This window comes from Octopus bimaculoides, chromosome 3 (assembly GCF_046866305.1).
Source record: "Octopus bimaculoides isolate indiv1 chromosome 3, ASM4686630v1, whole genome shotgun sequence".
Taxonomy (NCBI): domain Eukaryota; kingdom Metazoa; phylum Mollusca; class Cephalopoda; order Octopoda; family Octopodidae; genus Octopus; species Octopus bimaculoides.
In genome coordinates this window covers 124,657,235-124,683,960 of record NC_142930.1, presented here as the reverse complement: position 1 = coordinate 124,683,960, position 26,726 = coordinate 124,657,235, and the positions used below count along the sequence as shown (strand labels likewise).

Sequence of the window (26,726 nt, the reverse complement as noted above, 5' to 3'; positions counted from 1 at the left end):
TAAGGAAACATAAAAACTGCTCAGAAGTAGAATTGAAGTCATCACCCATTTATGAATACTTCATTACAAACAGCCACAAACTAGGGTCATTTAATTAAGCTCATGTTTCAATATATATACTCTATTTAACATACTCGACATCTTAAACCATATTTTATTCATCACTGAACTGAACATGTTAACACTCAATAAAAATCTCATTTGGTTCCACAATTTGAATATACACATAACTCCACGTTTTACAAGGTGCAGCAGAAAAACTTCCCATAATTTACAAGACCATTGGTGTGGCCTTTGTGAAGAGAGATAAAGGGTAATGGTGCCTTCATGTGGCTAATGTTTGACCATTCAGGTTTGGACTGGTGAACATTGTTTGCTGTTGAAATGTTTGCCATCTGTATATTTTGGGAAGTCGGAAGAGGGGAGAGGGCCAGTCAATTAATTACACTAATTGATTAGTGATGTATCAATACATTCATTTGTATATATTGTTGTGGCACTGCATCAGTTATGACGAGGGTTCCAGTTGATCCGATCAACAGAACAGCCAGCTCCTGAAATGTGTAAGTGACTGAGCACTCCACAGACACGTGAACCCTTAACGTAGTTCTCGGGGAGATTCAGCATGACACAGAGTGTGACAAGGCTGGCCCCTTCGAAATACAGGTACAACAGAAACAGGAAGAAAGAGAGAGAGAGTTGTGGTGAAAGAGTACAGCAGGGTTCGTCACCACCCCCTGCCAGAGCCTCGTGGAGATTTAGGTGTTTTCGCTCAATAAACACTCACAACGCCCGGTCTGGGAATTGTGCTGGGGCACAAATGAAATAAACGAAAAATGTACAAGAACATGAATGTGACACCAAGACCTTCAATTCTAATATTGGTAATTTGTGTATTTACCTCATGAAACACTCATGAATATGACAACCAGAGGAGGTTATTCTTTGATTTCAACATGGGCCATTATACACTACATGGTACATTTCCCTACATGCTATATAATACTTTGTCTAGTTTTTGTCTTTTTAATTCACCATGTTGATACTAAAATATTGAATAAATATATTTTCCTCTTTAATTTGTATTGTTAATTGACTTTTAATTATATTCTGAGAAAAGAGTACTATTGTGGATACAAGTAACCGAAATGGGGTTCCTTTGGAAAATCCATGGAGTAACGTTACTCAAAAAAATGGATAGCTCTGAGATTAGCAAATCTCTTCAGGTCAAGCTGCTACTTCTCTGCACTGAGGGGGTCACAATTCCAGTACTATGAACATATGATTGGAATGTAGCAGAAAAGAACTGCAAGAAAAGAACTTCAAGCTGAGCCAATTGGCAAGAGACCAAGGAGGAGACCAACAACGAGATGGTTGCATCATGTCCAGAGTCTCAGTTGGTCATGCATGGGACTACAGCTGGAAAGTATGAGGACAGTTGCTTCTAATAGGACCAAATGGAGGAGGTTCCTGAGGACTCCACTCTCATCATCTTCCCAGGAAAAGAGGGATGGAGGATTGTATATTCTCTTATAGTGAATGAAGGTAGGCAATTAAGCAAAGTTCCTAATATGGATCTAGGGAAACCAGCTGGAAAGTGTAATGATGGTGGTTTATTATAGGACTCTATGGAGGACTGAGGACTCTACCCACGACTCTCCCAAGAATAGTGGGTGAAGAAAACAGATGTATGGATATACTTAAAATGTTGGGCTTTCATAAACTAAATTTAGTTAATACTTACATTAAAATAATTTTTTTGTACAGCCATGTTTCGTGATAGTTGATTAACTTGATCCCGCAACTGAGCTTCAGTCTGATGTTCACTGGCCTGAATGGCACCAACAGCCGTTGTGATGTCCATTTTAACTTGTTCAAGCTCAGCTTCTCGTTCATCCACCATGCAATCAAGGTCATCTTGCAAATGTGCAATTCTGTCTTCATAATCCGACACTAAAACATCTCTATCTTGATCTTTTTCTTTGATTAATTTACTCATTTTATTGCAGGTCGATGTAATTTCCTTTCTTATGCTATCTACATGGTTTTTATGCATATCGTTAACCGACTGGCATTCTTTTACAAAGACTACTTCCAAGTTTTCGATTTGCTTTCTGGCCCAATCACATTCATTGCAACCTTCTTGCACTCCCTGAGTTTCAAATTTTAAAGAATCAATCTCTCGTTTCAAGGCACTAATGACATTCTTTTCATCTCTGTGGTAATGTTCAATGATTTCTTCAAAGCCTTTTAACATGCCCTGCACATCTACCGAAGGCTGCTTGCTGTCCCGCAGTTGCAGGTCTTTAGCAGAGGAGATGTTTGAGCTAAGTTTCATTTGACTTAACTCTTCACTGTATTCTAGTTTTAATTTTTCCATCAAGTAACACATCTGGGCTTGAAACACTGACTCCCGAATTACTTGTTGAGAAAAATTGGCCAAGCAATTAGGAAAATAATTTTCAGTAGACGAAACATAATCAAGAAGTTTTTTAATTTCTTGCACTTTCTGTTCATTCCCTGTTGTATTTGATTGATTAAGTAACTCACGCACTGTCTGCTCCTTTAATTTGGCGTTGGTCTTTAGGACACCGCCTAATTTTTTCATTAAAGTTTCCCATCGACGTTCATCATCAGATATACTAAGTTCCACACTTCGTTCTTCATGACTTTCGGAACTGGAACCAAATTTATTTTCATACAATTCTGAAATATAAGTAAGCTGCCCTCGTATTGTTGCATTTAGTACTAAGACATCAGCAAGCTCCACCAAGTGAGCCTTAATATTATCAACATAGTCTTTGTCAGAGGCTTCTCCTTGATGGTTTCCCTGTAATAAGCTTTGCATTGTTTTCATGAATGATTCTTGTTCATTTAAGAGAGATTGGTGAATGATTTGGCATTTCCTAGATGTTGGTAAACTGAGGTCGAGCATTTCTTCGTACTGTTTGATATGACCTTGTAAAAGTCTGTGGACTTGACTAACTTCCAGGATCATATTTTGTTGACCTGGAGACTGCTTCAAGATCTCCTGTATTTGATGGAGTTTTTTATCTTTATATTTACATACAAGGTCTTGACATAGTTTCTTCTCATCTTTTAATTTGACAAAAGCACTTTTCGATTCTTCGACAAAAAAATCAAAAGACTTGTTGCTCATTTCTTGTGTAATTTGGTCCTTCAGATTTATAAGAGCGAAAGTCATCTCACCTTGTAATAAAACTTGTGCAGTGAAATGACCTGAAAACTTCTCAAGTTGATCTCCGAGATACTGGAACTGATGTTCCATGTACTCACAAGACAGACTCCGCGAAATTGCTTCAATAGCCAGGGATGGAATTTCAGAAAGATCCTTGATTTTTTCTGCATGTTCAGCTACTGTGCCCTGAGATCTCATGCTAGACATAAGATGACCTTCAACAATAATTTTCTGTGCCAACATTTCGACATAATTACAAAGAACTTGAGCATCATTATCCAAAGAACAGTCATCCAGGTCTTTTATGACTTTCTCCTTTAACTGAAGAAATAGTTGATTCACTTCATTTATTTCTTTCCAAAGTGGATCTGGACAACGGTTACTGAGGTAATTGTTCTGAAGTAGATGGGATAATTCACCAAGAATGACAATTTGTAAAGCCAGTTTTTCAGCATAAATAATTATTTTTTGACTTGTGTCTTCACTGTTACTTTCAATGGTTTCCCATTTTTCTTTAAGTTGTTTCTCAATAGTAACTTTCTTTGAGTAGAGGGAACCCAAAATGTGCCATTCCTCTTTGGTTAAATTCTGCACATGTTGGATGTAACGAATCATGTAGCAGAGTTTGTCTTTGATTCTTGGAGTTAATTTATTTGTCTGTTGTTTTGTAGCAGCAGACTCGATTGCCCTCACTTCCTCATTTACATCAGCTAATTTCTTCATAACTTGACTCATACAATTATGAAAGGCCAACTTAACCTCATCAAGAGTTCGTTTTTCAGGAAGTTCCGGTATCTCTTGTTTATCCTTTGTTAATTGTTCACTGAGGTGCAGCGTGGTTTCCTCACAGAGCTGTAAGCGTTGAAAAAGAGAACCTTTCTTTGAAGGCTGCCAATTCGGACTATTCTTGCCATATTTTGGAGGCAAACTATGAAGTTTATTTGTGGAAGGAATATGGTTGTTCATGTCTTGTATTGAAGACATATTAGGATCTGAAAATTCATAATCTTCAGAATCAGAATTGAAACTATCAGAGAGTTCTTGAGATGATTCACTCTGGTCTGAATCGTCAGAAGAATCGCTTTCTTCAAACTCATTCATTGATCGCAAAAGTTGTCTGCTTAGGACTCTAGAATGCAAATGTTGCGATTTCATCATATCTCCAACAAAAAGGATACGCTTTTCTAAGTCCTCTAGTTTGCTTTCTATGTCCTTTGAAGACTCACTCACTGGATGTGAGTCCGTCTCCATGTGTTTCACAGTTGAACCGAGTTTACTCGTGAGATCTTCAATTTTCCCTGACAGTATCTTTAATTTCAAGCTATAGTCATCTTCTAGTTGTTTCACTCTCTCTCGAAGTGTCTGCTCTTCTACTTTTAAAAGGTTGAACTCGCTATATGCATCGTCAAGTTCTTTGAGTAAGTTCTTGTTTTCTTGCTTGGCCTGGTTGAGTTGTTGTTTAATGTCATCGATATTACACGAGTCTTTTGCTGCCGTGCCGGAAACGTCAGAGCTGGTCAAGGGAGGTAAATCTTCTATGACAGATTGTGCCGTACATAAACAACTTTCAAGTTCAGATGCTGACGAAATAGCTGAAGCTAGTACATGGCTGTAGTCTTTCTTTTGGGTGTCCATAATTTGTTGCAAGATAGAATTAACCATACTTACAAGACTCTGACCACTTGTTAAACTTGTTGATATTTCGGACAATTTCTGTTTGTAAATGCTGTCTTTCTCTTTCAGGGCTTCCAACACAAGTTTGTCGACATTCATGCGATGATTTTGGAGCTGGTTATTCAAATGTTGCATCATGCCTTCCAAATTTTGGTTGCGGTCATACAATTGAGACTTCTGTGAACATTCTTTTTCAAGCTTGACCAATAGCATTTTGCCCTCGCGCTGTTGGTCATCCACTTGTTTTTTAAGAACAACTTTCTCCTTCTCGTCCGTGTCCATCTTCTTTTGTAAATCCATTAATGTTTTCTCGATAGATTGTAACTGTTGCTTTAAATACATGTTATCCTTAAGGGCTGTATCCAAATGGGGTTTCAGAGCTGACCCTTTTGTAATTTCATTCTGCATCTCATCAGTTAATTCTTCGATTTTATTGTGACTTTCTATTAGTTTTTCCTCCAGTTGGTTGATTATATCATTTTTCTCAGTAAGTATAGCAGATATATCACTAGATAATGACTGACTCATTGACATGTCTCTCTTTTCCTGCTGATATTCATGTTTCATTTCTTTCAAATGATCTTCCAGTTTACGGCAATGAAGATCCTTCTCTTTCACAGTTTTACGCAAACATTCCAGCTCCCTGTTGCTATTGTCAAGCTTCTCTTTAGCTTGCCGATATTCATTTTCAACAGCTTTTAATTTAATTACTTCTCTTTCGCTATCTCTGAGTTTTTGCATATTCAACTTCACCTCTGTCTCCAGTCGTTTACATTCTTTCTCTTTGGCTTGCAATACCTCCCGACCTTTTTCAAGCTTCTGAGAAGTTTCTCGAAGTTGAGCCTCAACATTTTTCATTCTTTTTGTCCATTCAGAAGAAATCTTAGTGCAATGTTCTTTCTCTTGTTTTAGTTCTTTTAGAGCCTCTGACAACGCCTTTTCTGTGCCAGTAAGTTTCGATACAGACATATCTAATTTTGACTTGAGAGATTCAATTTCAGCCTTGTGCTGTTGTATATCATCTCGTGCTTCTTTCAGTTGCCGCCTCAAGGTCTGAACCTGAAGAAAAGACATTCCCTTATTAGTAAATATTAATGTCAACAATGAAATAGAGTTCTTAAAATAACATTTAAAATATTTTAATACATAATCATGCATTTTAACAAATTTTAGCAATTTTTAACAATCTAAATATCTTGAATAATTCTAATGAACTTTAATAATTGTAAACCTTTTGTTACCATACTTTTGTTGATATATTCTTCCTTTATTTCAATTAATCTTGAAAATAATAAAGAATTTAGTAAAATAATTGTCATCATTAAGGTCGTTTAGGAACAAATTAACCCAAAAGGTTTTGAGATTACTTTAAAACAGGAAGTTTTTATCATAGAACTGGGGATAATCTTGGGGTAGGATGGCATCATAAAAATTAAGAAAATTTGTAAAAAATTAATAAAACCAATCAAGTTGTAATTAGTATTTAAATTAATGAAATTACTAGAAATGAGATGAGACAAAACTGTGTTAAGCTGCTATGCAGATATTTAATGAAGTGAGTAAATATCCAAAATGTTAGAAGCAGTAAATGAGAAAGGGAAGTTGAGATTTAGACGATGAATTTAGCAAGATTAGTAAAGTTTTAGACAAAAATTACTTCAAAAAATCCTGAAGCAAACAGCTAAACATTTGAAAATGATCTATCAGTTAGGCTATATGTTGAAGGACTATACACTTGAAAGACCTGATGCTGTAGTTTTTGATTGTGAGAAAATCACTTCACAGACATGTAAAAATCTCATAACTTTCAAATGGTTCCTGGATGAATATCCCCAAATTCCAGATTAACTACCTATAGCTGGATATATTTCTGTAAATAATAACTCTTTACTTGAATGAATTATGGTGCCCCCAAAAATGAATGAAATATGAAAGATCATTAAATGTCTTTTCCAGGTGGGGTTATTGAGTACTAATAGCACTACCTGGGTCAATTCCAGGTGAAACTTATCTAAGTATATCAAAATGAAAGAAATATTGTCACAGCAGTGACTCATGGGAATGTTAAATACATTCTTTCTTGAGGCTCATCAACAACATGTGACCGTTTTTATAGCCTGGCAAACATTCAGCAATACCAGCGTTTGTGTTTCCTATATGCTAGTTTCAAATTTTGGCACAAGGCCAGTAATTTCGAGGATAAGTTGATTACAGTGATCTCAGTACTCAACTGGTACTTATTTTATCGACCCTGGAAAATTGAAAAGTAAAGTCAACCATGGTGAAATTTGAACTTAGAACGTGAATGATTGAAATGCCACTAAGCATTTTGCCAGGCCTGCTAACAATTGTGCCAGCTCACCATGCCTCAAAATATTCATTCCAAATTTTGTTACAAGGCTAACAAATTCAAGGGAGAAGAAGAGTCGATTGCACTGGCCCCAGAGCTCAAGTGGTACTGATTTTATCAACCCTGAGTGGATGAAAGGCCAAGTTGGCCTTGGCAGAATTTGAACTCAGAATGTAAAGACAGACGAAATGCTGCTAAACATTTTCCCTGGGGTACTAACAATTCTGCCAGCTCGCTGCTTACTGGATGTGCTTCCTATATATATCGAGGCATGGGTTTTGCTCAAGCATGAAATCTCCTAAGAAAACTGAAATACATCTTACATTCCCACAAGTGACTGTTGCAACAATGTTCACCTCATTCTGATATAAGGCAGGTTTTTATCTAACAACATCTATGAAGAGACTTGCTCTCAGACAATAACCATAGCATCATACCTTTTTAACAGTGAACATACATTTAGCATGATATGCAGATGCCTATTTTAATTTAATGCAGTTTTGTACACCTTTCATGTTTTGAATTACATTAGGAAACAAAATATACAATCATTTAACTTTGTGACATTTTAGAAAATTATCATCATTAGTAAAAATTGTTTTTTTCCCTTCTTCTATAGCCACTGTTATACACCAAATAGTGTATGAGCTTGTGAAAATGTGTGAGCGCATGCATGCAGTGTGTATACATAGATGAAAAAGGCAAATGTGATTTTGAGTGATAATAATAATAATAATAAAATAATATCGATGTGGATATTACCTCGGAAAGCATGATGAAGATTTCAGAGGAACGTTCCAAGAGCTGAATGTTATAAACCCAGAAAAAATGTCAAGTGTTGTGCAATATATGAGGTGACAACATCAGTGATAGGCAACGGAATAAGTAAATCTTGTGCCACCGTGTGTATGTGTGTGTGTGTGCATCACTTGTAAGCACAACCTTACACAAATAACATGTAGGGTACCTACTGTCACTTGTCACCTTGTGGTGGGTACCCCATACTTCCTGCACCCACCTGCTTCTCTTAAGTGTCTTCACCTGGGAATCAGGGACACAGCAGGTAGGGAGGAAATGAGAAGACTACTGCAGTCACCGTGTGTGGGTGGGGTAATAAATAGTTAGAGGGAGGGGAGGAGAATGTTGTTCAGCTTTAAAGAAGGCCAACTCCACACTTGGTTGAGGTTATTTTTTTCATTGATAAAATAAATTCACCACTACCACCAGCAGCCAGCTAGCTGCTGGTGGTGGTGGTGGTGCTGGAGTGAGAGAAGTAAGGAGAGAGAGAGAGAGAGAGAGAGAGAGAGAGAGAGAGAGAGAGAATGGGTGGGTGGGAAAAGGAGAAAGCAGGAAGGAAAACAACCCTCAACCTGTTATTAATAGGACAAGTGAATGTCACCAACTGACCAATCAACTCTCCCCTAAGCCCTGACCCACCTCCTGATGTTCATAAAACAGACAGTCTGGCAGCAGGTAATGGATGTGGACCAACAGAACTAGTCCATCCACAGGAGAGAGAGAGAGAGCAGGGTGAAGAGCAAGAGGATGAAATGCTGGTGGTGACAGTGGTGGTGAAAATTGTAAAGAAGTAATGTAGATCAGAAGTCAGTGTGGGAAAAGACAAAGTTGACAGTAGTGGTAGAGGTAAGAGGGAGAGAATTGACACTTGAGATAAGTGGGAGTCAGAAGTGCCCCTGGTAGGGGTTGGGGGAGAAGGTAGAGCAGGATGAAGTGCCTGTGTGCATGTGAGTGTGTCATTCTGTGTACATCAGAATTTGTGTGTGTGTGTGTGTGTGTACATCTTTGTGATAAGACCAGCATTAAGTGTGCGTGTGTGTGTGTGTGTAATTAATTTAAACGTCCCTATTCCATTATGATATATATGTGTGTGTGTGTGTGTGTGTGTTTTCTGATTTATATATTATAGTGAGAAGTGGTGTAAGAGGTGAGAAGTGGGTGTAGGAAGTATTATGACAGTTGGTCAGATATGGAAGACAATCTGTTTATAACCAACAGAAGCAACAAATAAACTGTAATTAATAATTTCTTTTATTAGCCACAGAGACATAAATGAAGGGGATATCACAAAGACAGACAACAATTTGTGTAGGGATTCACATAAATGATGGGGAGAGAGAAATTGAAAAAACAGTAAAATGCTATAAAAGTATGCAGAGTATGAATGATGCAGCCCTCGAGATTAAAGGAGAAACTCCAACTAGAGCCAATCAAGGAACTCCACAGATCCAAGATTACTCTGGTCATCAAAAATACGAGCCCTCTCTCCTGCTCGCCAATCTACAGGTGCATACTTGGAGTCGGGCCATTCACTCTAATCATTTTTGCTACTAGGCACAAGATAAGTGATTTTGAGGGAAGGGGTTAGTTGATTACACAGACCTTGGTATAAGACCGGGCCTTTATCTTGTGGATCCAGAAAGAATGAAAGGCAAAAGCTGACTTCGAGAAGATTTGAACTTGGAACTTGAGAATTTGAAAGAAATGCCATGAAGCATTTGATTTGGCACCTGAATGATTTTGAAAACTCAAAAGAATAAGGATTTCAAATTTTGGAACAAAGTGAGCAATTTCTGGGGGAGAGAGTAAGTCAGTTACATCGACCCTGAAAGGACGAAATGCCAAGTCGACCTTAGCGCAATTTGAACTCAGAACTTAAAGACAGACAAAACGCTGCTAAGCATTTTGTTGCATGGGCTAACGGTTCTGCCAGTTTGCTACCTTTATTAATAATAAAATATTGGTTTCGAATTTTGGCACAAGACCAGCAATTGTGGGGGAGGGTGTAAGTTGTTTATATTGACCCCAATGCTTAACTGGGATCAATGTAATCAACTAGCCCTTCTCCATAAACTTTCAGGTTCTCTGCCTATAATAGAATTATTATTTTCACCCCTACCCTCATATCCTCCTAAATATCAGTCTTAGTCTGTTTTTTTTTTTATTAACAAACAAATTGAAAAACTAACATTTTTTTAAAGCCACCTCCTCCAATACTACCCCCACTTCGGTTGAAGGGTCTGGTCCTGCAAGTTATTTGGTGACCTTGCAGGTGTTGGTGCTACATAAAAAGCATCCAGTACACTCTGTAGTATTTGGCGTTAGGAAGGGCATCCAACTATTAAAACCATACTGGAGAAGACATTGAAACTGAAAGCAGTTTACTGACTCATCAAATCTTGTCAAACTATCCAACCCATGCCAACATGGAAAATTGGATGTTAAATGAGGATATTTTCTTAAACCAGCTGGATGCCCTCACAGGTTTCCAAGCAAGAGCTGACGGCCAGACGTGTTCTCACAGAATACTGGAAATGAGTGACACTTCTTGTTTGCCAGTGGTTATCATTTGCAACTATTATGTGATGCCATAACAAGAAGACACAAGCATGCTCAGACACACACACACACACACACACAATAGGCTTTCTTCAATTTCCACCTATCCAATTCATTCTCAAGGGATTTGTCAGCCTGGGGCTATAGTAGAAGGCATTTGCCCAAGGTGCTGTGCAGTGGGACTGAACCTGAAACCATGTGGTTAAGAAGCAATCTTCTTAACTACACAACAGCGTCTACACATTGTAGATTTGAGTAAACCAAGCAAAATGTTAAATCAAATGCTGTTGGCAAAGCAGCTGCAACTAAATGCATCACTGAAAAACTCAAGGCAATGCTCTCAAGAAGGATAAAATGCAACAAAGATGCCAAGTTAGGTTGTTGTAAAAGAAAAAAAAATAGCTTGCAATAAGCACCAAAACATTTTATAAATTAGGCAGAGAAAAAAAAAAAGGCAAAGCTTAAAATTGGGGAAAAGAAAGGCAAAGAGATAGTAATGGAATTCATTACCTCTACAATGGAATAAGATATAGGGGATAAAAAAAAGAGAGGTAGTGCTCAGCAGGAATTGAATACTGAGACTAGGTGAACCCTTTTGCAATCAAATTGCCAGACAGTTCCCTTGGTTTATGATACAAACTTCTCCCACTCTTTGATGGCGTTGTGTTTATCAGAAATTATAAGAGACAAGAAAAACTGCCCAATATTATTTAGTTCTTTATACTCTGAATTAAAAACTACTGTCGTAAATTTTCCTTTCCAGCCCTTAAAGACCAACTGCATAAGTACCAGTAATATACGGTGGTTTATCCAAATGACCATACCCTTTCCTCCCCATTCGCATACATAGCCCAAGTTTTTCTAGAGTAGCCATTGTAGCAATTAGTTGTGTCCCTTCACCGAGGAGACGGTAGAGTTTAGTTATGTCCCTTTATAATGAGTGTTTAAAATTCTGCCAGGGTCAGTTATTTTTACCTTCCGTTGTACTAGAGTTAATAAGCAAGTACCAGCAAAATATTAGGAATCAATGCAATCATATCCTCCTACTAAATTTGTAGCCTTGTGCCTACGTCAGAAACAATCATTACAAGTTCGTAGTACCAGCACCAGCTTATGAAAGCAGTGGTTCTCGATGATGAAATAACTTTGGGTGTGAAGATGCATCCGACCGATGCTGACACGGAAAACAGACGTAAAGTGATGATTATTATTAGTAGGGAGATGGACTAACAGAATTGTGTTAGCGTGGTCTATTTCTTCCAGATCTTTATGTTCTGAGTTCAAAACCCACTGAGGCTGACTTAACCTTTCACTCTTTTATGGGTTAATGCAATAAATACCAGTTGAACACTGGATCGCTGTAGTCAACTATCTCCCACCCCCAAAATTACAGGCCTTGTGCCTATAATAGAAAGGATTATCATCATCAGTAATTAATTGATATTACAACAACCAATATAAATTTCGTTTGTTTTCTCCAGCTACACTTGGCATCATATAAAGGGAGAAAGAGTAAAAGAGGGATGCAGAGAGTTAACATAAGAGGGGCAGGATGAGTGGGGATAGAAAACAGAATCACAGAGACAGAAAAGGAGGAGGAGGAGAAAGAATGATATTAGTTATGGGAAGAAGCATTTTAGGGTAACATTCCCCCCCCCCCCCCCCAAAAAAAAAATTAGTTTTCATTTCATCATTTTGTATAATGAGCACGAAAAAATTTTGGCTAAAATTTAATTATAATTATTGTACATATGCCATATTTCCTGATATTACCCCATGGTGGTAAAAGCCTACTTCTCAAGTTGGCCAACATAAGATGCATAAGCTCTAATTATTCAATAATAATAATAATAATAATAATAATAATTTTGGAACAAGGTCAGCAATTCCAGGGGGGGGGGGGGATATGTCGATTACATCGACCCTAGGGCTCATCATCATCATCGTTTAACGTCCGCTTTCCATGCTGGCATGGGTTGGACGGTTTGACTGAAGACTGGCAAAGTTTCTACAGCTGGATGCCCTTCGTAACACGAACCACTCAGAGTGTAGTGGGTGCTTTTTACATGCCACCAGCACGGGGGCCATTCAGGCGGCACTAGTGACCTTGAAAAGATGAAAGGCAAAGTCAACCATGGTGGAATTTGAACTCAGATAGTAAAGACAGATGAAATACTTCTAAGCATTTTGTCTGGCAGGCTAACACTTTGGCCAGCTCAAGACTTAATGATATTGATTTCAAATTTTGGCACAAGGCCAGCAAGTTTGAGGAAGGGAATGCGTTGATTACATCAACTTCAGTACTTATTTTATCAACCCCGAAAGGGATGAAAGGCAAAGTCAACCGTGGTGGAATTTGAACTCACAATGTAAAGACAGATGAAATGCTGCTAAGAATTCTGCCAGCTTGCCACCTTAATAACAACAACAACAATAATAATAACAATAAAGACTTATTTTCTAAAATTGTAGGGAGAGTTGGAGAAAGAATGACAAAAATTCAAAAAAAAACTAGGACTGAAAAGATACAATAACATAGGACAAAACGATCAAGTGACTGTGATTTATCAAGATTGATGAAGTGTTGGATGTGTTTAGGGGTAGGGAGAGGTTAGGGATAAACTAAACTACAGATCAATATTGAAGAAATCAATCACAAATATCACTGTTTATCCAGATATCACATGGAGGTGTGAGTGTGTCTGTTCTATAAAAGCTGTATATGCAGGTATGCACATGTGTGCATACATGATGATGGTGATTGCTGTATTGCAATCATGTGACTTATGTGCAGATTCCATTGCATTGAGCATGATTCAGTCAACAATTTATACATGTGTATGTGTGTGTGAGAGAGAAAGTATGTGTGTGTACATACATGTCTGTATGCATGCATGTGTATGGATGTGTATGTGCATGCATCTGTATGCATTTACATGTGCTCTCATACGAGTTATGCATGTGTATATATATATCTACATGCATGCATAGATGCGTGAACTGACACGTCGTACCTGTGGAGCTGAAAGGTTAGTGTCAGGGGTGGCGTTACTGATGTCCTTCTCGCTGTACACTGTCCGTAGTTGACTCATTAAATCAATGTTGTTCTGGTGCATTTGGACCAGTTCCTCAGCAGTGTGTTCAAGTCTCTTCTGTAAAGTCTCCACCTGAAGTACAAGCAGCACACTAACTATCACAACCCAATCCAACACAATTCGACCCAGCCAAGCCCAGGGCCACTCCTAGTCACAGACACTAATCAACAGTCTCGTTTCCCCTCTCGTTCAAAAATTCCCAAAGTTTTATGACAAACTTATTTAGAACTTAATTTTCTGGTTTTCCTTCATTTTATGAAATAGTTATACAAATGTTTAAATACTTTAACACTGTTCAGTTCAGTGTTGACACAAGTTTAATCGACATTTACAAACACAGAACAGTGTGAGTGTGAGTATGAGTGTGTGTGTGTGTGTGTGTGTGTGTGTGTGTGTGTGTGTGTGTGTGTGTGTGTGTGTGTGTGTGAGTGAGTGTGAGTGCGTGTGTGTGTGTGTGTTTTGGTTAAAATGCTTCAGTATTGAGAGGTTCTCTTAACAAAAAACAAACAAAATGCAAGGGCCATGTATCTCTTTTGCACCAAGAAACCTTTTCTAGCCCCTTTATTCATACTTTAACCTAGTATAAAATTACTGTAGTCTGTGAAAAAATGTCTGGCAAAAGGGTTAAACTGGAAGGGTTACAGTATGCAAGACTCCCCAAATATACATACCCCCTCTATTACAGTCCCTCAATCAAAAAGATTTTCATCTTGTAAGCTATATGGTGACTTCCTACTGTTGGCATCACAAACAAAAGCAGACAGTCCACCCTGTAAAGTGGTTGGCATTAGGAAAGGGATCCTTACCAATTCAAATTAAGCCAGATTAGAGTCAGAGCACCACACAGTCACTGGACAAATCAAATCCTGTCAAACTATTCCATTCCAAGGCAGAACAGCTTATAGACATTAACTCTTTTGTTACCATATTTGTGGAAATTCACTGCCTTTGTTTCAATTAATTTTGAAAATGAAGAATTTAGTAAAATAACTGTCATTATGAAGCTGATGTTTGGAAATGTAAGTTAACATAGAATTTTGATGGAAGATTTTCATTTAGATCATTTTAAAACCAGAACCTTGTATCAGAGAATAAAGAAATAAATCTGCTATATTTGTAAAATTAGGGAGAAAAAAATGTTTTTAAAATTTGAAGGGGAAATAATTTCATAATAAAACTACTATTGTACAGTAATCCCTCGACTATCACAGATGTTACATTCCAAAATCCCTCCGCAATCGGTGAAAATGCATGAAGTACAAACGGTATTGTACTGTATATTTTTTTAAATAAATGCAAAACAACGCCATGGAGAATCGATGTAAGCTTAAATAATGAACTGCGATAGGTGAATGTGATATGGCAAGGGATTACTGTATTTATAAGCATGGCTGTGTGGTTTAGAAGCTTTCTTTGCAACCACATGGTTTTGGGTTCAGTCCCACTGCACAGCAGCTTGGGCAAGTGTCTACTACAACTCTGGACTGCCTGAAGCCTCGTGAGTGAATTTTGGTAGAGAGAAACAGTGTGGAGGCCAATCGCGTGTGTGTAAAACTGGCACTCCTTTACTTATGATGAGCGCACCAGTTGATCCACTCAATAGAACCTGCTGGTGAAATTAACATCAAAGTGGCTGAGTACTCCACAGACACGTGTGCCTTTAACGTAGTTCTCAAGGAGATTCAAGCAGGACATAGAATGTGACAAGGCGGGCAATTTTGAATTACAGGTACAACTCTTATTTGTCAGCTGAGTGGAGTGGAGCAACGTGAAATAAAAAAGCTTGCTCGAGGCCACAACATGCCATCAACTATTGAACTCACAACCATATGATCTTGAGCGGAATACCCTAACCACATAATCATGTACCTTCACTGTTTGTGTGTGTGTGTGTGTGTGAGTGTGTGAGTGAGTGTAATGTCCAAAGCATACCAACATGGGCTGGATGACAACAATGACAATGTGTGTGTGTGTTTGTGTGTGTGTGTGTGTGTGTGTGTGTGTGTTTATGTACATGCGTTTCCCACCACTGCTAGACAACTGGTGTTGGTTTATTTATGTTTCTGTAACTCAGATCCCATAGTTTATAAATAGTTTATTTATGTTCCTGTAACTTAGTAGTTCAGATCCCATAAAAAAATGTGTCCCAAACATGACTGCAGTCCAATGATTGAAACAAGTTAAAAGACAGTGCAAAGAAAGAAAAAATAGTGAAATAAAACCAAGATGTTTGAATTAATGAGAGTAATAAACATCTCCAAATGAAAGTCAGAGTTTGCAGCAGCATGATTGGCTGGTTTCAGGAAGATCGGAATAGAAGTGGTTGTAATAAGAGAAATAACATATAAGAAGTCACAAGGCACTTGAATGGAGACGGCAATTTCATTGCGTCAATAAGAAAAAAAAGAATATATAAGAGACCTATTTACAAAATATAATGGAGGTGAATGGAAATTAAAAAAAAAAAAATCAATGACTCATGAGTAAAGACACGGATAATTTTTACTGAGTAACACATACAGAAGACATACGACATAGTATGTCATAAGTGTCTGTATATTGTCTTTATTATCATTTTGGTTATAAAATAAACAGATTAATCAACAGAGTACAGTGTCTGCAAGTTGATGAGTACCTCATATTCCCCGCCATTTTCTTGTTGCTATATAAATTTAGGGTAAAACCCCCCTTTCACCTGCACCCACTTATTGCACTTGGGACAACACTAGTGTAACAATAATTGGGTACCCTCCTAGCAGTATATTGGATAGATATTATCCCTTAGTGGGTTGGATTCATAACCTCTGACTTTCTTGGATTATATATATATATATATATATATATATATTGTTTTCTTTTATTTGTTTCAGTCATTTGACTGCAGCCATGCTGGAGCACTGCCTTTAGTCGAGCAAATTGACCCCAGGAGTTATTCTTTGTAAGCCTAGTACTTATTCTATTGGTCTATATTGCCAAACCACTAAGTTACGAGGATGTAAAAACACCACTATTGGTTGTCAAGTGATGTGGGGACAAACAGACACACAAATACATGTATACATATATATATATATATATATATATATATATATACAAACACACACACACGATGGCTTCTTTCAGTTTCTGTCCACCAAATCCACTCACAAGGCTTTGGTCGGCCCAAGAAGCGTCATGTTCGTCGACACCACCCCTAGAGGCGAACTGGCGTACCGCTTTAGAAGGGCCCTAGACAAACTTAAGCTAAGAATTAAGGTTGTTGAAAGGCCAGGCAACCCTATCAAATCCCTTATCAGTAGAACATACCCTTTCAGTAGAACCCCCTGCACTGATAGGAACTGTATCGTATGTAGATTTAGCCCACAAACGAACTGCAAAACCAGAAATGTGGTCTATAGTATAAGATGTACAGAGGGACGATGCAGAAATAAGACAACGACATATGTAGGCGAAACAGCAAGGAGTATAGGGGAGCGGGCAAACGAACATTGGAGGGAACTTAAGGAAGGGAAGAACTCATCAGTTCTGTACCAGCACGCTGAGCAAGAACATAGAGGCTCAATCAACAACATAGAAATTAAAATCTTATCTACACATAGCAGTGATGCAGCACTTAGACAAATTACTGAAGCTACACACATAATAGAAGGGAAACCTAGCCTGAATAGGAAACTAGAATGGAACACTAACATACGCCACTAACAAACCACAGCATGTGACAACATGTTACCCATAAACCAATAATAGGAACAAAGTATAATACAATACATAGATAAACAAATGGAATTAAATACTACATACGTTAACAAAATTTAATTAAACACATTAAAAATAAAAAAAAAATAAAAAAAACACACACACACACACATGAACATATAAATAAATAAAAACTAATACAAATGAACACGTATTAACAGAGAATATAGGTGATACAGACACTCCCCATACACACATGCACTTACAAAAGACACAGACACATTGAAGGACACGCATGCGTAGACACATACAATAGGAATACAAAATACAAAATGGCTGATAGTTAGCAAGGTGAGACACACATAAGAAAGAAGGAAACAAAGGACCACTGATGAGGTCACAGAAGTGTGACGAAAGAACTCTGGCCGAAATAAGATTAAGATTAAGATTAATGTAATATAAAGCTGAAAAAAAAAAAAATTAACACCAAATATACAGTGCGTGTGTTTTTATTGGCTAAACTGGCAATATGACCATCCCCAAGTACAACAACATATATATATATATTTATTTATTTATTTAGAATAGAATAGAAAGTTAACATTACAGGCAGAATTGTTGTTGCTACTCCTACTACTACTACTACTAATAATAATAGTAAAACTGCTGCTACAAATACTGCTATGCTATTTTTATTGATACTTGAAGAGGATAAGTGAAAATGGATTGAAACAAAAAAACAAAAGCCCTTTCAAATCCTGCCTTCATTTTAGCTGAATACAAACAAGCAGGGATACATATATTTATTAGTGGGGGTGTCTCGAGTACTGTAACGGTTTCAGTTTAACCCTTTAGCCAGACATGTTTCCGCGGAAGATTGATCACGAATCACACTTTCTTGTACGACATTGACACTTGCCTATGACTATCGCACAATGTCAAGAGAAACATGTGTACACCCCCACACACACACACACACAATTACATACAAATGACAGGCTTCTTTAAGTTTCTGACAAAATCCACTCACAAGGGTTTGGTCAGTCTAGGGCTATACTAACAGACACTGGCCCAAGGTGTCACATCGTGGGGACTGAACTCAAAGCCATGTGATCCGCAAGCAGGGTAGTTAATCCCACAGTCATGCCTGCACCCGTGTGTATGCAAGAAATTACCTTTGGAAATGTGCTGTGCGTGAGAAGACCAGGCAAGCCAAGTGAGATCGTTGCCAGTGCCCCTGGACTGGCTCTTGTGCGGGTGGCACATAAGATGTACCATCCTGAGCGTGACCGTTGCCAGTACCGCCTGACTGGCCTTGTAGGGTTTTCGAGTGAGATCGTTGCCAGTGCCCCTGGACTGGCTCTTGTGCGGGTGGCACATAAAAGACACCATTCCGAGCGTGGCCGTTTTCGTGCGGGTGACACGTAAAAGCACCCACTACACTCTCTGAGTGGTTGGCGTTAGGAAGGGCATCCAGCTGTAGAAACTCTGCCAAATTAGATTGGAGCCTGGTGTAGCCATCCGGTTGCACCAGTCCTCAGTCAAATCGTCCAACCCATGCTAGCATGGAAAGCGGACGTTAAACGATGATGATGATGATGATTATTATTATTATTATTATTATTATTAGAGTCATTCAACCATAAGGTTTTCATAAAGGGTTCCATAAAATATTGGTCTCAAATTCTGGCACAAGGCCAGCATTTCAGGACTTATTGGAACTTATTCAATTGACCCCCGAAAGGATGAAGGGCAAAGTCAACCTTGACAGAATTTAAACTCAGAAAGATAGACAAAATGCCTCTAAGTAATTTAGGTGGCATGCTAACAATTCAGCCAGCTTGCCACCTTAATTCCACAAAATATTAAGGTAATACATCATGGACACAGTATTCCAGACCTTCACCCCACCTGTACAAAAACTGTCACATTTTGAAGGAAAAAAAAGAATGTCTTGTGGTACTTCTTTGCTAAAGTACCTAACATGCAGACTTTCTACAGCTGGATGCCCTTCTTGTCACCTGCTTTCACCTGTTTCCAAGAAAGAGAATATTTCCCCCAGAGAAGACAGGAAATGAAGAGCATTACTTGGATGAGGATGGTGCTCACAACCATCACAAGCTGTTTAGACAAGGGGACACACAAATACAACCCCCATTTCTCTATAGACACACTTGACTGCACTAGCATAGCGGAGGACGACAGGGGCGGTCTGCCCCAGGTGGCACTTTTAAAGGGGCACCACTTTGGGGGCTGCTGTAGAAAATGTTTTTTTTGTGAGGTCCAGGTGGCACAAACTTGCTACTGGAATGGGCCATGATACCACAAAACACAACTTTAAAATGACTTAACAGATCCTATTGAGTGGTGCTATTAAGTTAGACCCAGTAAAAGACACTTGCCAACTGCTGTGCAGCGGAAATGAACCTGAAACCTTGTAGTTGCAAAGTGAGCTTCTTAACTACAAAGCCCTGACTGCATCTCAAATATGCAGATATCCTCTTCCTTATAGTTTACCATAAAATATAACTTTTTACAAGAATGTATCAGGTTAAAAAAGGATAAAAATCTTTTCCTATAGACTCATAAGGCTGGTTTCCTGGTTTCTGTGGTGCATATATTACCCCTGGATGGGACACCGGTCCATTGCAGGATTAACTCATTTTTGACAGTGGAGTGGACTGGAGCAACGTAAAATGAAGTGGCTTGTTCAAGAATACAAACCACTGCCTGGTCCAGGAATTGAAACCAGAATCTTATGATTGGGAGTTCAACACCCTAACCCATGTGCCTCTACCTATATTAAACCAAAGTCACTGACTAAAAAGAATCAGTAAAAATATCGGGTATTTAAGAGTATTCCTGTTCAGCACCATTTGAACAATGTAAAACCTGGCGCTCCATCGGTTCTGATGAGTGTTCCAGTTGATCTGATAAACAGAACAACCATCCATGAAATTAATGCACATGTGGTGCAGGAGTGGCTGTGTTGTAAGAAGCTTGCTTTCCAACCACATGGTTCCAGGTTCAGTTCCACTGTGTGGCACCTTGGGGAAGTGTTTTCTACTATAGACTCAGGCCAACCAAAGCCTCGTGAGCAGATTTGGTAAATGGAAACTGAAAGAAGCCCATTGTATATATGTATAAGAGACCGACAGAATAAGTACTAGGCTTACAAAGAATAAATCCTAGGGTTGATTTGTTTGACTACAAGTGGTGCTCCAGCATGGTCGCAGTCAAAATGACCGAAACAAATAAAATTTTAACTGTAAATCAGTTTGTAATTCATTTCTAGCCTTATTAATATTAACTGCATGGAGTTAAAATAAACAATTAAGCGAAACTTCTTTAACCAAAAACTTTCGATGGTTTGAAGTAAAAGAAAATATTTTCTTTTGGGCTGCTTCACACCGAGACTGAGTTGTTTGGAAAGTGGAAACGATTGGCAGAGTGAGAGAGAGAGTTTTGGTAGTAATCCTGTTGGAAGAGTTTAAAGTCAACACTGGCAGGACTTTAATAGTATGAGAGGAAGAGAGAGGAAGAGATGATAGGAAATGTGCAGTAGTTAGAGATATAAGCAGGAGGAGGAGAGAGAGGGGGCTAAGAGGAGAGAGGGGGGCTAAGAGGAGGAGGAAGAGAGAGAGGAGACGAGGAGGAGAGACAGAGGAGGAGAGGAGGAGGAGAGAGAGAGAGAGGTGAGGAGGAGGGAGAAAGAGAGAGAGGAGGCGAGGAGGAGGTAGAAAGAGAGAGAGGAGGCGAGGAGGAGGGAGAAAGAGAGAGAGGAGGAGGAGGAGGAGGGAGAAAGAGAGAGAAGAGGCGAGGAGGAGGAGAAGAGAGAGAGAGGGGCGAGGAGGAGAGAGAAGAGGCGAGAGAAAGAGTGAGGGGCGAGGAGGAGATAGAAGGCGAAGAAGAGGAGAAAAAGGGTGAGGAGGAAGAGGGTGAGGAGGAAGAGGGCGAGTAGGAGAGATGGTGAGGAGGAGAGGGCGAGGATGAGAGAGGGTGAGGAGGAGGAAGAGGAGAGAACTAAAATAGCTCCCAGAGTCACCTATAGGCTTGCAAAAGAAGTAAAAAATGTAGGTAATTAAAGTATAGATGTAAAGTAGATGCCGAATGGAGATAGAAAGAAGAAAACTGCCAAAACAGAAGCAACCCCCTTTACCCTCACCTCCAACACTTCCCCTTTCTCTTTTGAGGTTATTTTTATTCAGATAAGAGATCAGAAAATTAAGGTTTATGCTATGTCCCAATCCTCATCTCCACCTTTCTTTCTCCCTTTCCTGCTGGGGTAGACTCAAACTAATGAAGGCAAGTTTTAACTTTTAAAGTGATTCAAGAAATATTTATTCCAGTCTAGGGTGCTGATGCCACATAAAAAGCACCCAGCACAGTCTGCAAAATGGTTGGCATTAGGAAGGGTATCCAGCCTTAGAAACTATTCCAAAGCAATTTGAATTTGATATAGTCTTCTGATGTGCCTGCTCCTGCCAAACCGTCCAACCCATGCCAGCATGGAAAACAGACGTTAAATGATGATTGACGATCAGTTCACCAATACTGGTTATTTTAACCGATTAAGTCTGGAGCTTCTTCACAGCTCTGTGAAATGATAGAAAGATAGTTCTTTTGTGAAACTTTTAGTCAGTAATGAAAGCAGTATCTCTGATCCATTCCAGAGCTCTGAGACAAGAGGAAAGGAGTGATGAAGGCGTCCTTAAACTAAGGTGTCTGGCTTGAATGATTGCAACAGAGTGGAACTTGCGACACTCAAGGTACCAAGTGGTGGTGTTAGACTGAATGACCAAGTCAGCTTACCCTCTACAAGTAGGCCAAGGTAGGATTTGAATATAAAACAAAGAACCAGAATAAATACCACAAGGTGTCTAGCCTGACATTCTTATAGCATCATAAATCCACTGTCACAATCTTGAAATACAACGACCAGGGTTCTCACCTTACAAGAGACAAGGCATTGAAATTAAAATGGTCATCTGGATGTTAATGCTTAACAACCAAGTAATCCTAAGACCAAAAGTATTTCAAACATGACCATCCCTCATTGTACACGAGAGGATACATTATTTACTCTTACTCTTTTACTTGTTTCAGTCATTTGACTGCGGCCATGCTGGAGCACCGCCTTTAGTTGAGCAAATCGACCCCAGGACTTATTCTATTGTTCTCTTTTGCTGAACCGCTAAGTTATGGGGACGTAAACACACCAGCATTGGTTGTCAAGTGATGTTGGGGGGACAAGCACAGACACACAAACATATCTATATATATATATATATATATATATATATATATATATATATACTACGGGCTTCTTTCAGTTTCCGTCTACCACATCCACTTACAAGGCTTTGGTTGGCCTGAGACTATAGTAGAAGACACTTGCCCAAGGTGCCACGCAGTAGGACTGAACCCAGAACCATGTGGTTCGTAAGCAAGCTACTTACCACACAGCTACTCCTACGCCTAGATAACATTTTCCAATGTTTTATCTAATTCTATATTTAGAACAACACATCTAATACTTTCAGGAAATTCTTTATCGAAACGTCCATCTCTTTAACCCTTTTGCTACCATATTTCTGCTGAAATACAGTGTTTAAATTAACTTTGAAAAATAAAGAATTTAGTAAAATAACTCATTAATTAAGTTGGTGTTTTGGAGCATAAAATTAATGAAGTTTTGATGGAAGGTTTTAATTTAGATCACTTTAACCCTTTTGTTACCATATTTCTGTTGAAATACACAGCCTTTGTTTCAATTAATTTTGAAAATAATAAAACATTTACTAAAATAACTCATTATTAAGCTAATGTTTGGAATGTAAATTAACATGGGATTTTGATGAAAAGTTTTAATTTAGATCAGTTTAAAAAACTGAAAAATTTGTATCTTAGAACCAAAATTTGTATCTTAGAACTCAGGCAGGATGGTATCAAAAGGGTTGATCTAAAATATACTTAAAAAGTTACTGTGTGGTTTTTAAGAGAAACAAAAAAAGCCAAATTGTAAGAAAGAAACGAACAGCACCCAAAGAAAACAAAGCAACAGGCTAACAAAGCAAGCTAAATCAGTTAGTTTGATTAAAAGTAGGGAGCACAGAAGCATATATTACCTCAGTTTCAAGCAAATCAACGAGCATCCCATCACCTGATGTTAGTGGATCTGTGGGTTGTTCTTCAGGAGAATCCAGGAAAGGGGAAACATTATGATCCTAGAACCATTAGAAAATAAAGAGGCTGTGAAAACAAGGCCAGCTTTACGTGTTTTTGTTGAAATAATAAACACATCTAAAGTTTGTAAAACGACACAGCTCTCATCGATAATTGCAAAATGAATCAACAATATTGATATTTTGATAAAAACTTCCAGCGTAAATGAATTAAAAAAAAAACCTGTTCTAAAAAATGTAGAAATTAAATTTGAACTAAAAAAAAAAATCAATACCTAGAATATAAGACAAGTGACATACTGAAATAAAATGGAAATACAAAAATAGGTGTGTGTGTATGTATTATGCAGGAATTTATATATGCACGTATGAATAAATGAATGTGTGTGTATTATATGTAATACTCATAAATTAAAAATGTTTTTCTTGATAGTGAAAAAGAAATTTTAACCAGATATTTATTATACCTATAAATACACATCTATGTGTATGTGTGAATAAAAATGATTACTCTATAAAGATTTATTATTACTGTTATTTTAAATTATCTATCTATCGATAAATACAATTACTCTATAAAAATTTATAATTACTGTTATATTTTAGAATTACTCTTACATCTGTCCTTGCTTGGAATGGTAGTAGCAGTTCTAGATTAAACAGAAGATAGTTCTATGGTTAAGGTATGTAGGACTTGTAGGAGGATTGGCCTCTAACATGTGTCATGCAGACCCACTAGTATGAGGCTATGCCATGTTGTCATGTGAACTAGTCCTGTTGTCTAATGATTAAACGAACTCTGTGCTTGTGAAAGAAGGAGACTAGCAGAGTGAAATGTAAATAAACAGACAGAAGGCAATGGAAAACTGCTGTTGTATATTTCTCAAGAAACATCATGAATTTTCAGAATTTGGCAAGGAAATCTATAATTGCTCACATCTGTAGGTATGACAGGCCAGATGTGGGGGCATGCACCATTGCAGTACATTATAGCATTGACAAGCTGGTTGTATATTCCTGGGTGACCCATTGAGGAGTTCCAGTGAGTCCCCATCTCCACAAAGTACCTCAAGTGCCATGACCATGTGGTCAACCCAGTCAGATCCTCAGTGAAGAGAACACGGTAAGTAGGGTCTAACTAAGAAAAGGGAGCAACATGGGCAAACAGTCTGAGCTGGTGCTCCCAAATCATACAGATAACAGGTATGATACATGAAGATGAAAAGGAGTTACAAACAGCTACAATAAGCATATATTTTTCTATTGACTACAGCAGTAGGAAACCTGAAAATTAACCAGTTTGAAAGTCTATTTTGTAGTGACTGAGTAACCTTCAAGTAGACAGTATTACTTTGCCCCAACGGTTATGAGTTCTTCAAAAAGGAATGGGGTTGAACTCCAGGCACAAAGCTAGCAGTTCCAAGGTTTAGTTATTGCCATTAATCCCAGGACTGAACTGGTACTTTATCCATACCATGATTTGAACTTGATGAGATGCAAGAAATGCCACAAAGCATTTTATCGAATGCTCTTATGATTCTGTCAATTCCTAACACAAGACATTGACTAAAAGCATAAATTTATTCTTGTTAAGTCACCGTTAGCTCTTATATCTGAATTAATTTTGTCAGTGAAATTTGGCAAAAAAATCCTTTTTCACTAAAGTATGGTTCTGTGTATATTTGGACATTTTTCTTGGAATTTTCTGTAGAATATCAAAAAGCAAGATAAAATTTAAGAATCACAAGAAAATAACATGAAACACAATTTTGCTGTAGAAAGCTGAAAAAAGCATCAAAAATAAACTTTTTAAAAAAAATTGGTAAGAATGAATAGAGAAAAATAATAACAACAACATAATGAATTAAAATTATGAAGCAACACCAAGCAAAAAAGTAAATTAAATTGAGCCACTGGATAGTCTATAACCATTGCATCACCTGGAGATGGCAGAACTTAAAATAAAAAAAAACAGAATAAAAGAAATAGTCTTATGGATAGCTTAGTTGACACATCTATGAAAAATAGCAAGTTTTAAGAAATTATAAAACTGAAGACTCAGGAAGCTAAAGAAAAATAGCTGTGAAATATATTATACATCATGTGTTTATATATACTTGAAAGCAAAAAAGATTGTGCAACACTCCATAGCAGATGTAAATAGAAAAGCACAGGTCGATTTATAATAATGATAATAATAATAATAAATGGTAACAGTAGAGAGCTTTGAAATGTCACATTGAGATATTTGATAAAAGCAAAGTGGTTTCAACAGGGAATCAAATTAATTTGAGAAGTGAAGGGTTCGGTTTGCAAAGAACTAAATTACAACATCAAAACAGCAGCTACACAAGGAAGATATGAAGGTCATTCACAATTGTCTCAAACATACGTGTATGCATGTATATGTGTGTGTGTGTGAAGTATCTGCTTTATTGCAGCTACAAATGATTTGCAAATAATATAGTCTAATTTCATCAACACCCTCACTATCCTTCATCTCTCTAATGATAGCTTTTCCTTGTTACTACTAATCCTTCACACTGTTAGGAAACCATTTCACTTGATATCCATCTTTCATGATTATACTGCCCTCTCCACCTTCATTTTACATTGATCACCATCCTCTGAACAACCAAATTCTCTCTTTCACCACCATACATATTTCACTCTCACCATCCCTCACAATCTGGCAATCCACCAAACACCACCCCTCTCTCATCCTTCTGTCTACTGCATCATCATTGTTATTCTTCCACCTTCCCCTTCATCATTGTCACCCCATCACCACCAGTTATTTACCATTCACAGCAACCACCCCACAACAATTGTTCTTCATTCTTAATATTCTCACCTCATCCATTCTCCATCTCAAGCTTTGCAATCTCAACCTCCACCCACTCCTAGCCCCTCTTCTCCCACTCATTTCTACTCCCCTCATACCATGAGTGTCCACTCTGACACATCACCAATACTTTTATCTCTCTCCAGCTCCACCCAATTATCCACCACTCTCTTTTTTAAAATCTGAATAGCCAAGTAGCCCCTCTGCAGTAAGTAGTAATAGTCATGTAGCCCCTCTAGCCCTCATAATTTGACTCATCATCTCCAAGAGTAAAGCCCTTTCTCTTGAAGTCTTGCAAGCTGCATGGTGACCTCATTTGTGTTGG

The 26,726-nt window shown here is 38.0% G+C and overlaps 1 protein-coding gene across 12 annotated transcripts in view; it reads right to left on the bottom strand.

Moving 5' to 3' along the window:
• Positions 1 to 26,726, bottom strand: part of LOC106876527 (uncharacterized) — a 257,790-nt gene that overhangs the window by 15,453 nt on the left and 215,611 nt on the right. For 5 of the 12 annotated variants that reach the window (XM_089349616.1, XM_089349613.1, XM_089349618.1 and 2 more), the window contains 2 exons: positions 23,500 to 23,598; positions 1,745 to 5,932 (listed from right to left, as the gene is read on the bottom strand). In XM_089349616.1, the coding sequence (XP_089205742.1) occupies positions 1,745 to 5,932; positions 23,500 to 23,598 (4,287 nt within the window). Of the gene's footprint in view, positions 1 to 1,744; positions 5,933 to 13,594; positions 13,748 to 23,499; positions 23,599 to 26,726 lie in introns of all 12 variants that reach the window. The other 7 variants (XM_089349612.1, XM_089349615.1, XM_089349617.1 and 4 more) reach the window with 2 other exon arrangements.